The 14,379-nt window shown below is 36.6% G+C and overlaps 1 protein-coding gene across 1 annotated transcript in view; it reads right to left on the bottom strand.

Moving 5' to 3' along the window:
- Window positions 1-2,231: 2,231 nt before the first annotated feature.
- The window catches only part of LOC134670942 (transcription factor egl-13), a 157,645-nt gene continuing 145,497 nt past the window's right edge, over window positions 2,232-14,379 (bottom strand). The window contains exons 6-7 of the mRNA XM_063528776.1: window positions 5,889-6,183; window positions 2,232-5,325 (exon numbers count right to left, since the gene is read on the bottom strand). Coding sequence (XP_063384846.1) covers window positions 5,076-5,325; window positions 5,889-6,183 — 545 coding nt within the window. The 3' untranslated portion in view covers window positions 2,232-5,075. The remainder of the gene's footprint in view (window positions 5,326-5,888; window positions 6,184-14,379) is intronic.

Here is a 14,379-nt window from a genome sequence, read left to right as displayed (position 1 = left end):
GTTACTGACGATATTGTACTCCGATTGTTTTCCGATGGCCAAGTAAAATCATATTGTATATTTTATTGGACGTAATTAAGGGAAAATCAACCAATCCATAAAATGTATAATTTCTGTCAAATAGAAAGTTTATTTAACTGGCATTTTTATCAGGATCATGTTCCTTTTCGTTAACCCTTTAAGGCGCAAAAATAGCGGAGGTAGTGTATTTAATCCTCTACAACGCTCTATTATCCTAATGATTTTGGTTAGGAAAAAGAGAGTCAAAAGTTTTTTCAATTCTAATTTACATTGCGAACTAAAGGGTTAAACTACGTCCAATTGTGATACATAGAACGGTAACGTTAAAAACAATCCTGATACATTACTTGACACTATCAATAATGATTGACAATACTTCTGCACTTAGGTAACAATGGGGCTACAGGCGCCCTCTGTGGGTTACCGTTGCAGAATGAGTTTGATTAAAGTTGGCTGATTTTGGGGTTTTCGGTGTGGCCATATTTTTCAGGGCTTTTGCACAACAAGTGTGCCCTGATTGTTTGCCGACGGCTAATTAATTATGTATATTGTATACTGTAGTTCATTACTTGACTCGAAAAAAAAAACTTTTTAGCGAACGGCTTTTGTCTGACGTCACATAAAAGACTATGCAAAGAACAAATATTATACGTAAAGTTTGAAATATGTTGTAAATAAACTAACTGAAACTGCTTTTCAGTTCATATTTTCACCACGTCGTGAGGTGGCGCCACTTGTATTTCCCCTACCACCAACTTTGCACATAGCCAATATTATGCTCATGCAATAGTTTTGCTTTAATAAGATATAATATCTCGCACATAAACTTTTTGTTACCTATACATAATGTCCAGAATGGTTTCATTTTTATTGTTTGTCACCATGCCCGTCCCTTTCGCACTTATATACTTGTTAGACCGTAACAGGCATGGTGACAAGCGACAAAAATGCGTGCTACCGCCGCTAGAAAAAATATTTATTTTTCTAATTAATTTTCAACTAATCTCACTAACATTATCAAACTGCACAACCGGACTTAATTGCGTATTTAAGTTTTAAGATTTACTACTCGCGCGGTTAGAAGATGTTGATGTCAACTCGAGCCAGTCTTCTCCGAGACCACGGGGACAACGCCGTCCTCGAAACGTCGGAGGTAAATCTTAAAACTTAAATACGCGATTAAGTCCCGTTGTGCAGTTTGATAATGTTTAATAATCGTGAAAGTTTAAATCAGTGTTAATCTCACTAATTTAGTACACAATGACTAACCCAAAAATGTATCCTTTTGCAGAGTACTTATGATATTCAATCAAGCACACTTAAAGCTTAATTCAAAATATATTATCAATTGCGAATTATGAATTACTTAAATAATATATTTTTGTAAATTATTGCGATATTGCTCTCATTGAAATTATTCTGATATTATTGTATTATTATACTTATGTGAATAAATATTATATGCACCTATTTGTAATTTTATTTAGTTTGATAGAAATAATGGCAAATAACATATAAGGTTAGCTGGAAGAGACACCTCAAATGTTCGGCCACACTAGCGTTTTTAGGGTTCCGTACCCAAAGGGTAAAACGGCACCCTATTACTAAGACTCTGCTGTCCGTCCGTCCGTCTGTCACCAGGCTGTATCTCACGAACCGTGATAGCTAGACAGTTGAAATTTTCACAGATGATGTATTTCTGTTGCCGCTATATATTACAAATACTAAAAACGGAATAAAATAAAGATTTAAGTGGGGCTCCTATACAACAAACGTGATTTTTGACCGAAGTTAAGCAACGTCGGGCGGGGTCAGTACTTGGATGGGTGACCGTTTTTTTAGCCTTTTTTTGCATTATGGTACGGAACCCTTCGTGCGCGAGTCCGACTCGCACTTGCCGGTTTTTTGAGCGTCGGCGTCTAGCCAGCGCTATGGAAAATGGCGTCACTGCGCAGTTGCGCCAACGTTGCGTCGAGCAGCATCCACAGAGTTGACTACACTCCGACGCTCTGGAGACGCTAGTGTGGGGTTGCCCTCAAGGTGTAGGTATTACGGTAATTTCAAATAATGCAGAATGGTAAGTAGGTAATTCCGAATAGCTATACTATAACTCCATTGAGCTAGATTCCATTTTCGAAATTTCTGTATCTGAAGTTTTGGACTTTTGGAATTACCCGAACTGATTATGACTAAAAATGAAACAAAGCAAATATTTTTAATGTTTACTTTTTAATATACTTTTGGGTTTTGGCACAATTTTAAACAATGTGACCTGGTTTATACTAGGTAATAAAACCTAAAATCTACCCACTTATACATTTGAAAAAAAATCGAATGCTAAGTCAAACGGGTGCACTGTGGAGATATCAACAAAATACAATAGACAAAAACAAGTCATTAAAAAATCTAAACTACTATTTTAAGTACTGTGATGTTTACATTTTTAACAAGTCATGGCAAGATTATCTACTTATATAAAATTTTGTCTTTAAAATAAATAATGAAAATGTTTAAGTAAAATTAAAAAGTTGTTCGAGATCTATTCCCAATATTGTCTCTTCCATTCGATGTTCCAGAATTAAAAAGCAAAACCGGTGTGTGTACAGTCGGCGTCAATTTTAACGTACGAAATAACGCGCTTTTAAAGTAGATAAAATCTCTACAGTTGCATTCGAAAGTATCTATTGCAGTCTAATTGTTTTAGTTGTAGGTACAGATGTATCTCTTTGAGAATGGTAGATACTTTTGACGCGTAATCTGATCCGCTACTTTTGACGGTGACTGTACATAAGTTACATAACTAAATGAGTGGATCAACTATTTCTTGTTCAGTCTCGTCAGCCAGGGGACAACAGTAGCACAGTTTGCTAGAATAAACGGGCGTATGTAGTTTAACGAAAAGGATCCATCCTTTAAAATTTGTCATTTAAATAAAATACGACTCTTGACAGAAAATTCAATTTCTGTTGACACATTTTTGTGGATTGGATCCTTTTCCCTCAATTACGTCAAAATATTGCAGCACGTTCTTCTTATATGCTTAGTTAAATCCGATAAAGCAGGATTTTAAGAGTGACCCAAGGGAATGTAACCATAGCATCGAGTGACAAGATTTGATTTACCTTCCCAAATACAATTTAAATGAAAGTGAATATCTTACATAACATCGATTTTGCTTTTCCTAGTCAAGAGGATCATTGATTTCTGTGCAAAAAAGAATGGAATGAAAAGAAAATGGACACATCCAGACGTGAAATATTAAGTATCAATAATTAAACAACCACATTACTAACGTTTACCATCAAATATCGCGTATTTACATGTATTCAACATAAAAATAAATAATTTAACGGCACTGTCTAAACCCTTACACATTTACTAAGAATAATACACACTACTTAATCCATAAACATTAATTCACGTACACATTTTGTTTAATTTACTCTTACACTAGTCTACGTTCTCGATTACTGGCATACAGCGTTACAAATAAAAGAAGGGAAACAAAACTTTTAAGAAAAATAAATAACAAAAATTATAAATGGCAATTAACGTCAAACAACCACGGTTTATTTAACTCTAAATATCTATACAACATTGTATTCTGTACTTATTATAAACGCTTAATTGTGTCGTTTCATGGGAAAATGAACCAATGGGCGCTTGGCTCTCGGCCAACCTCTCCAAAGTCCCTTTTACTAAGTAATGACACATTTTATTTATTATGCTTGTACCTACAGCTTAGACTATTTCCTACTAATAAAATTGCACGGTTTGATAAAGCGAACATTTTTTATTTTAATAATAACCCACAAGTCGGTGGGGATATACCGCGTCTACACTCGTGCCAATTTTACCAAATTTGGACATAATTAAGCGTAAAAGAACCAATCCATATTTTGAAAATTAATACTATTTTGCTAAAACCACAGACTAGACAACCATACGCACGGAGTCGCTACAGATAACTCCTAATTATATTATTTATCATGAATTATTTTGACAGCACAACTAGATGTCGCTAGTGTCTATGTCTGTGCTACAAAATATTATTTTTTACTATTGCTTTATATGGATTGGCTCTTTCATGTAACTACGTCAAAACTGTATAAGGTTACAATTTTACAGGATAAAATAAAATTTCATATCAGAATTGTAGATATGTAAAATTGTACCTCTAAATAATACTAGATTTAGAGAGCCAAGCCAGCTTGGCGACAAATAATCGCTTTTAAAAAAACACCGGTCCGTATAAAAACAATTGACAATTACTGAATTGACAATGTAAAGCTTTGTGCACACTGGTTCAAAAACAATCTTTTATAAAGATTTAAAAAAATCGTCAGAAAATGAAAAACAATTTTCACTATTCTTACAAATACCAAATAACCTGTATCTTACAATAGTAGCGATTTCTACTAAAACTATGAGTATTAAGATTATTATTTTATTACAATCATTATGCTTTAACAGATCTCACTGGATTCAAAACAGTTCTGTGTTCAAAACACTACAATTTTCAAGCATACGCTTCGAATTTTTGGTTTGATATATTCTCGATTTAAAGTCTAAAGCGTCTACATACATACAATCCTTGGAACATGTTTCCAAGTCTAAAACAGTTAAAAGGTACTTTCTATAGTTATAATCTCTGAAACTTACGCTACATAAGCCAAAACGTTAAATATCTACAAAGATGTATGTACATTTCCCTTATATCAGGACCGATCTTTTAAATATTGAAGTTATATACACTTTTATCTAATTCCCTAATTGTTGGTTAAACGTTTGGCACAATTTTGCATAATCGCCAAATATTCCAAATGACCCCTAAAGGGCCCTAACGCTTATTTCACTAATGGAATAATCTCATAATTAAACATTTTGTATAAACGAGAGAGATCCAATTGTGACACTGGCATCGATATTGCCTAAATTTACAGGCGAGCAACACAAAAAATGTTCTGTTTGTCTTCTAGAAGTTACCAGGGGTGGTGAGAGGGGGGTCGGGCGAGGGGCGCGGCGTGCGGGTAGGGCCAGCCGCGCGCCGGCCCTCAGTCGTCCTCGCGCGGCGACAGCGGCGGCGAGAACCCGGCCGCCATGTAGCTCCCCCCGTTGGGAGGGGGGGAGGAGTTCGAAGGCCCCGGGGAGGACAGGGAGGGGAGGAAGCCCAGCTCGCTGCCCCCCTCCCGGCACCACAGCTGCCGCATCTCTTGGCGCCGCGTGCGCATCAGGTTCTTGTATTCCGATATCCGCATCTTCTTGCCGTCGACTATGCAAGTCCGCTTGGGTCGCGGCCGGTACCTGGAAGAAGAGGCATGTTCATCAATATAAAGTTACTAGTTACACATTTGTTCGTGAGGGCTTTTAAAGCTTCGTAAATACTCAGTTTTTGCCTGGAACCTCAAAATATTCACCGGTCAAAAACATCAAGTTACCCCAAACTAGCCAGATATTCAATGAAAAGTCGGTTTTATTTCCTACTCGTTCTTTAGATAATTAATTTCTTCTACAATGATACCTAGCTAAAGAAACAGTGTACGCTTTACGCATAGCTGCAATAAAAGGTTTGTAATGATTTTCGGTTTCGAATCGCGTATATTGAGAAAGTGAATAAATGAGTACATCAAAACCAGCTAATCTTAATTAATTGTTATTGACTACAGCGCCACCTATGGACTGTATAGGGAATTATGTACCTTTATTGGACGCGTATCGATTATCGATAAGCCATCTAGGGTTCGATAAAGTGTATAAAGGGTCAGATAGATGGCGCTGTTAATTGTACAAGTAACTTGTAGGCAAAATGAAGGGTAAAGTAAAGTAAACAACCAAAAAAGTAAAGTACCTAGTAAAGGAAGTATTACCTATAATCAGGGTGCTTCTCCATATGCAGCTTCGACAGCCTCGACTGTTCTTCATAGTACGGCTGTTTCTCAGCGTTCGACATGGCCTTCCACCGCGCCCCTAATATCTTCGATATGTTAGAATTATGCATATCCGGGCAGGCTTTGAGGATCTTCCGGCGTTCGTCCTTGGCCCAGACCATGAAGGCGTTCATTGGCCGCTTGATGTGGGGCTTGCCTGCCTCGTCGCGCTTCGGTTGGCGGACGAGCTTGGCCTTCTCGGTGTCTTCGGCGGGTGACTGGCCCCAGGAGGATGCTGGAAAGAGAGAGTTGATTTAGATTTTGGTATGTTTTCGAATTATTGGTTATGAAAAATTAGGGAGCTGAACTGAAAAATTATGGTTCAACGGAGAGACGTTTCTAATAATGACACAGCCTCACTTTGTTCTTTTCAAATCGGTGCAAAGTTAGCTTAGCCGAACTATATGTATAATGAGTTGATTTTGACATTCTATCAATATTTTAATTCAAATTTTGAAGTAAATTTCGTAGCCATAATCGAAGGGCAAATCTTAAGTGGTTTACTCAATTTACCTAAGTACTAAGTTTCTGTTTTTTAAATTAGATGACGAGTATGTTTGGATCTATATTTGGGTTGACTTAAGTATACCGTAGGCTGTCTAATATACTCGTAAAAATAAATCACGACACGAACTCCAAAACTATGCGGATTACACAATTTTATTACACTGGAGAAATTAAAAAGCTATATTGCCTGTTGTCCACTTATTGGGGGTCATCCATTAATTACGTCACACTAATTTCTAGGTTTTTTGACCCCTCCCCCCCTTGTCACACTTGGTCACATTTGGCAAACCCCTCCCCCCTAGTGTGACGTCACATTTTTTCTACGAAATCGCCAAATCGAATTAAGTAAGTACCTAAGTATTATTAATAATTTATCAAAATATTTTTGACGCTATAAATATATCAGTAATTTTATAACCCAAAACTGCTTAGGAAAGAAAATTAAACGACTAAAAACGATTATCGTTTTAAAAACTTGTTATTTAAACGTACAGCGAATAAAATAATTTAAATAAATTTTCGGTTACTGATGAAGTTAATGTTAATGTCCCCAATAAAAGTGACATATTGTGACATGGGGGACCATGTCACAATATGTCACTTTTTCTTGACCCCCTCCCTCCCCCTAAACGTGTGATGTAATTAATGGATGACCCCTTGTATGGGAACGAGTCCATCAGTAGCGATGCTAAGCTATGCTATAAATTAAGGTTATTTGTGTTTGTGAACGATGCCATAAAATGGTCGTTAAGTGAGGATTAACACCTTTCTAACGGGGGGTCGGAGATGCCATTTTTAGCTAATTTAAGAAGATACAAAATATATCTACTAATTTTAGTATGTTTTTTAACGATATAGGCAAACGAGCGGACGTATCGCTTGGTGGCAATTACCGTGAACATATGCAACACCGAAGGGTTGCAAGTGGCTTGCCGGCATTTAAGATGGAAGTACGCTCTTTTCTTGAAGGTTGTATTGGACTGGAAGCACGGCGGGAGAGTCTGCAAGCTTTTGATAGCCCACGCAGTGCAAGTGTTATTTTAAACGTCAAACTTCTATGAAATTATGTCGTATAAATAACACTTTCACTATACCTAGGCAATCTCAACCCAAGGGTAGTGTGAATTACTTTTTTTTCAAGCCATACTATTTTTGGTATGTTAATGGTAGGCATATTAAGGCAATTTAATATCCCTAAGTTACTGGATCTGATCTTATTATTACTTTCTTACATTTTTTCAAAACATAAAAGTACAATCGCTGACAGAAGTATCAAAACTTCCATAAACCCAAATAACAACAGATTCTACTCGATTATGTGATTTAGACCCACAAACGGACCGACACAGTTTTATTATGATGAATTCATTATTAAAGATTATACTGAGCTCGAAGGAATGTCGTATAGTTCGGAATGTCGTTAACTAGTCGTTGTCGTTACGTTTCACACACCCAGTTCACGGCGTAAATAACAAATTTCTATAAGGAAAACTATGTTAATGGTGTTATAATTCGGAGATTCTTGATAACTGCGTTCGGTGATGCTATTTAGGTGTTAAGTAATAAGATGCCGAATTTGTTTTATTTAATTGGGAGAAACTGGTTTATAAAGCTAAATTCAGTTGATACCGTGAGCTTAAATCAGCCAGCTATGCTAATTAATATTACTTTTATACATAAATAAAAATATTTATATGTTATAGGACACAAAGGAGTAGACGAATAGCCTAAAAAAAAACAATTACCATCGCCCATGGACCACACCAGAGGGATTGCAAGTGCATTACCGGATTTTAACATCGGAGTAAGCTCTTTTTAGGGTTCCGTACCCAAAGGGTAAAACGGGACCCTATTACTAAGACTCTGCTGTCCGTCCGTCCGTCCGTCCGTCCGTCCGTCTGTCACCAGGCTGTATCTCACGAACCGTGATAGCTAGACAGTTGAAATTTTCACAGATGATGTATTTCTGTTGCCGCTATAACAACAAATACTAAAAACAGAATACAATAAAGATTTAAGTGGGGCTCCCATACAGCAAACGTGATTTTTGACCGAAGTTGAACAACGTCGGGCGGTGTCAGTACTTGGATGGGTGACCGTTTTTTTTGCCTTTTTTTGCATTATGGTACGGAACCCTTCGTGCGCGAGTCCGACTCGCACTTGCCCGGTTTTTTTTTATATGTGTGCACTTATAAACTTTCTACTTTGCCCCATGGTTGATTGTTAAAAAAAATTCTAACTATAGTATTTCACCATAACTCAAATGATAAAGTTTATTTTCTGAAATAAAAGTTAGAAATAGATAAAACACTAAATAATAATGAATCGAAGAAACGCATACGATAGAAACAAAACGTGAAACAAAATTACAATACACATTACGAGTACACATCGTAAAGCATATTTCAATCCACAATGATTGCCTAACGCAGATGTGCTAACGTTACATAACTTATGCTGTAATGTTACAATTATTTCACAAATCATAATGAGGCTAATAAACAGCGCAAAACATACAAACCAATCAAATTAGCCGTACTTTATTACGAGACGTCGTAAACGCGCCCCAGAATCAGAGGGCCTACCGCGAACCACGTTCGACGTGTTGCCTCTCTGTCGCACTTGTCAATTTGTACGTAAGTGTGACAGGGAGGAAACCTCGAACGTGGCTCGCGGTAGGCTTTCAAGTAGGGACGGGGCGTTCCGCTTTGGAGTAGGTCGATTTGGACGTAGTTTAGCGAAAAAGATCCATGCTCAAAATATAACTTTTCCTTTTGACAGAAAGTCCAATTTTCTTGAAGTATTGAAGTCGTATTGGTCCGGAAATCCACATGACAGTTTATTCCACAGTTTAGCTGTACAGTCACCGGCAATAAGTACACAAGTACACAACGAAGGCCGCAAAAATATCTGACACGATCTTATTTGTAGAGTCATAGGAGCGCGTCACATATTTTTGCGGCCTTCGAAGAGTAACATATTATTGCAGGTGACTATAGTTCGTTTTTTTAGCATTAGAAATTAAGTAATTAAGTAGTTAATTAAGTGTAATATTTTAAACTTTCGCGTTTTGAATACATATTAACTCACATTATAGACGGGTCGGGGTTTAGGTAATTGAATATAATTCGCGTTAGACGTTAGACCCGTCTATAATGTGAGTTAATAGTTAATTAAGTGATCTGACAAAATATTAAATTACATAAATTACTATAAGTGATCTTGACATGTCTTTTAATTGAAAAACGCTTTTTAAAAACCAAAAACTATTACTTATGAAAGCAGAAGAATATAAATGATCGTATTAGATTCATTATTGTTACATATTTGCCGTAACTTATTTTTAAAATGTGTTTTTCAATTAAAAGACACATCAAGATTGTTTACCTTTTTTCTAATGCTAAAAAAACGAGGTAAAGGTACGAGGCAGGAAGTCTCCTAAATATGACCTATCTTTAAATGCGTGGCAATTAAACTAGTTCGCTAACAGGTGACAAGTTGAGGATTGATCATGTTAACGGATTCAGGCCTTAACGGAAATAGAAATGGTGTTTTGCTTTCGTAGTAGGTAATAATATTAGAATTAAAACACATTGTCGCATTTAAGTTGTTATGTCGGTATAAATTATTCCAGAATTGTATTCATACAATCCTTCAGGACTTAAATATGTAATTAAAAGATACCTATATACAGAGAAAGACCAAGAAAAGTCTGCAGAGATTTTGATAGCCCACGTAGTCCAAGTGTTATTTTAAACGTCAAACATCTATGAAATTATGCTGCGTGGGCTATTAAAATCGCTGCAGACTTTTCTTGGTCTAACTCTAGTTGTATAATTTTCCATTTACCACCTTCACTTGTTTCATTTCGCTTGTCCCTTTACGCAATATCGATATCCAAATGGATTAGACAGCAAGCTAAACCTGTCTGAAAATATTACATTTTATACAAAAGATCCCATCTCTTCAGAAATTGGGTCAGATCACGACATCCGCTAGACCGCTGACGGATTCGCCAACTCCCTCAAACCCAAAACGTTCTATATCACATCCTTGTATTATTCCATTTCGAATTCTACCAGCTTTATTATAGAGCTATTAATCATTTAAATTTTAACGTATTTGCGACTTTTTGCTCTGATTTGCGTAAGTTGCGCGCATAGATTAGGAATCCTCTAGACCGAGTTTAGAGCAATTATTTCATGCATCCGATGATGCCAAAAATGCGGGGGTGCGCGGGACGAGGTGAGCGAAGTCCCGTGCCGTGATTGGTCCGTTCAAAGACACGGACGTCACACAAAGACACTTTCGTCTCGAACATGGAGTAAAATTACCGTATGCGTGGTAGAGGGGGTAGCGCGACTATGCTCAGTCTGGAGGATGTTTTGTCTCTGTGCGCGATTAATCCGCGCGCAGAAGCATCCACCACTCAAAGAGGGGCATTCCTCGAATTAATTTGACACGCGGTTAGATAATTTATAACATCCTACGGCAGATCGCGATACTGAGGCGGTGCGCTCGCGCACTGATTTGCGCGAAAATCTAAGATACCTAATAATAGAGAATATGAAATTTTATTACATGTTTAGTATTGCAAAACAGTAAAGAAGTATAAACATAACTGCTACAATTATAAATCAAAAATTAACTATGCAGCGCTAGCAGCTATTTTAGTTAAGTTTCTCTGAAGTGAAATGTATAATTTCTTTGAGAAAAGTAAAGTTCTACTAATTAGCTTTAATACCACAGAAACCAGATAGGTTTTTGACATCAATATTTGAATTTTCCAATATAAACGACGATTTGGATTGTAAAGCTAAGTCTGAGTAGGTACCTACTATTCTGTAATAGACAATGTCTAAGTAACAAAAATTACTAATTCCTAACGGTAAAAAAATACTACGACTGTGTTGACATAAAACTAGAGCACACTTAGGTAACTAATTATGTAATGTACTCATTATTTATCGATTTACATACTCATCGTTACTTCACTTCGCTAATCTCATTTAATTTAATACATTTTCAAAAGAAAAATGAAATATTACCCGATTAAAAATACAAAGCACTTGCGAGCACATCAGTGCTCAGAGCGGAAGCGCGCGTCCCCAACGCCATCTATTACACGTTCCCTGCACTTCTTGTTTTAGGCAGGAAGCGAGCGACACCCGCAATTTTGTATTTGCGTTGGGTACTCGCCAAATATTTAAAGTACCTCGTTTTATTGTATTTGAGCATATAGTTTGGCTATTGCTTGGCTGTCAATTAGCAAGGCAATATTTTACTACAATATTGGCGCAAAAGACGCGAACAAATCGATGGAGAGCGGAATTGACTGACGTAAATTAACGCTGTCATAAATTATATTGTGTTAAAATTCATGTGACATAATACCAAAGAATATAATACTCACTCATAATACCTACTCTTAACAACTATAAAAAGCTCTATTAAAATACCATAGACTAAGTATAGAAGTCAAGTTAAAAACGCCTCACAATTTAAAAAGAAGAATGGCTTAAAGGACTCCCATCCAGGGCAGTTGTTAAAAAAAGTAAAAAAAGCGCGCGAACCGACAATGGTCTGCAGGAATGTCATCAACCGTTTGAGTAATAAAAACCGGGCAAGTGCGAGTCGGACTCGCGCACGAAGGGTTCCGTACCATAAAGCAAAAAAAAACGGAAAAAAATGCAAAAAGAAGACGATCCAAGTACTGACCACGCCCGACGTTGCTTAACTTTGGTCAAAAATCACGTTTGCTGTATGGGAGCCCCACTTAAATCTTTATTTTATTCTGTTTTAGTATTTGTTGTTATAGCGGCAACAGAAATACATCATCTGTGAAAATTTCAACTGTCTAGCTATCACGGTTCGTGAGATACAGCCTGGTGACAGACATACGGACGGACGGACGGACGGACGGACAGCGAAGTCTTAGTAATAGGGTCTCGTTTTACCCTTTGGGTACGGAACCCTAAAAACGAGCAAACAAATAAGACCCAAAACGCAATAAAAATCCGAAAACAGGTCTAGAAGATTTACAGAAACACATCGAGATGATTATCATGTGTAATTAATATTTCTAAACGTATTTAGACGCATCGTTTTATGTTATAAGAGTGCTTTTAGTTTCGTAAGCAGAGAGAGTTCCAGTTCGTGAGCTACGAGTAGATAAATTATATTAATTATTGTAAATCTTTGCGAAGATTCATTGACTTGAAAGTGTTCATTTGTATTATGCCCGCTACACACTAGCGTACGTACGACAGGTGACCCGCGAATGTAAAGCTCGTATGATTCTTTCTTCGTAGGCAAAAAACAACTATATTTTTTTAATAACACTAAAAATTTTAATAACACTGGCGGCCTAGCTAAGGTGACAATCGCTTGCTCTTTGCCATCGAATCGCTTTGTGTCTCTCTATCACTCTTCCATATTAGTATGACAGTGACATTTGCGTTTCGTTCGCAACGGAGCGTTAGCGATGGGCCTGACAGAGATCTGCCGGCCTAGCCAAGGTTACAATCGCTATCGCTTCGACAACGAAAAGCATTATGTCTCTCTATCACTCTTCCATATTAGTGTGACAGTGACAGTTGCGTTTCGATCGCTACGGAGCGTAAGCGATTGGCATCTTGGCTACGCGGCCTGTTACGTGATTGCCAACTTTTTAATTTTGCCTACATTTCGAAGAGTTAGTATAAGTATGTTAATTTTGGCTACTTTTCAACGCCTCTTTACTGATAGTTACATTTCGCCAACTTTATGTCATTTAACTTATTTTTCCTTATTTGCCAATGTTATTAAATTGACCCATTAACAGTCTCTGTTTGTCAATCTATAGACAGTCGTAGATAAAAGTGAAATGACAAAATTAAATTTATTGACGTTTATTTATTTACCAATAAAACATAAAATACATATTATATTTCTCCTGCTAAATAAAATAACATATTTATCTGTATGTTATATTTGTGTCTTAAAAAGTTAAAACACTTTAAAATTTATTGAATAATCGAACTTTAGACAGCCTTTCTAAAGTTATTATACTCATGTACAAAAACTATATTCAAATTTATTAATTACCTATATGTATAACACGTTTGTTATGGCCTGTACAATAATATTGAAATGTGAGAAAAAAATATATGGGCAAGTTTATTATTCGGCAAAAATAATCAAATCATATGAGGCAGGTTAAAAGTTGGCCAAATGGTAAAGATGGCGAAATGTAACTATCAGTATAGAGTAGTTGAAAAGTAGTCAAAATGAACATTACTAACTCTTCGAAATGTAGGCAAAATTAAAAAGTTGGCAATCACGTAACAGGTCTGACAGAAACATTCGCGAATGCGCGAAGACCAGGTAAACTTGGTCAAGCAGATCTTGTCAGTAGAAAAAGGCGGCAAATTTGAAAAATGTAGGCGCGAAGGGATAGCGTCTCATAGAAAATTTGAATTTCGCGCCTTTTTCTACTGACAAGATTTGCTTGACCATCTATATCTATGCGTTGCCAAGTGTGGACCTTGTTTTACAATATTAGTAATCAATAAAAAATTATAGGTGGCGAGAAATGCAGAAAACTTATAAGTTTTTTATGATAAGTGGGCAGTAGCTAATGTAGCAACTAATATTTTAGACAAGCTAATTAATATTTCCTGCAACCAGTTCCGTCACCAAAAAAAACGTTTATTTTTCGCATTGAAATAAAGTCGCTGCAAACAATTCGTATTAAGATAATAAAGAAAAAAACCTGCCAAGTGCGAATCGGACTTTATTATATTCTGGTTTTAGTATTTGTTGTTATAGCGGCAACAGAAATACAATCATCATCTGTGAAAATATCAACTGCCTAGCTTTCACGGTTCATGGGATAGAGCCTGGTTACAGACTGACAGACGGACAGATAGACAGACAGATAGAG

The sequence above is a fragment of the Cydia fagiglandana genome, chromosome 14 (assembly GCF_963556715.1).
Source record: "Cydia fagiglandana chromosome 14, ilCydFagi1.1, whole genome shotgun sequence".
NCBI classification, from domain to species: Eukaryota; Metazoa; Arthropoda; class Insecta; order Lepidoptera; family Tortricidae; genus Cydia; species Cydia fagiglandana.
The sequence above is the reverse complement of the archived record's forward strand: the minus strand, read 5'-3'. Positions and strand labels throughout refer to the sequence as shown.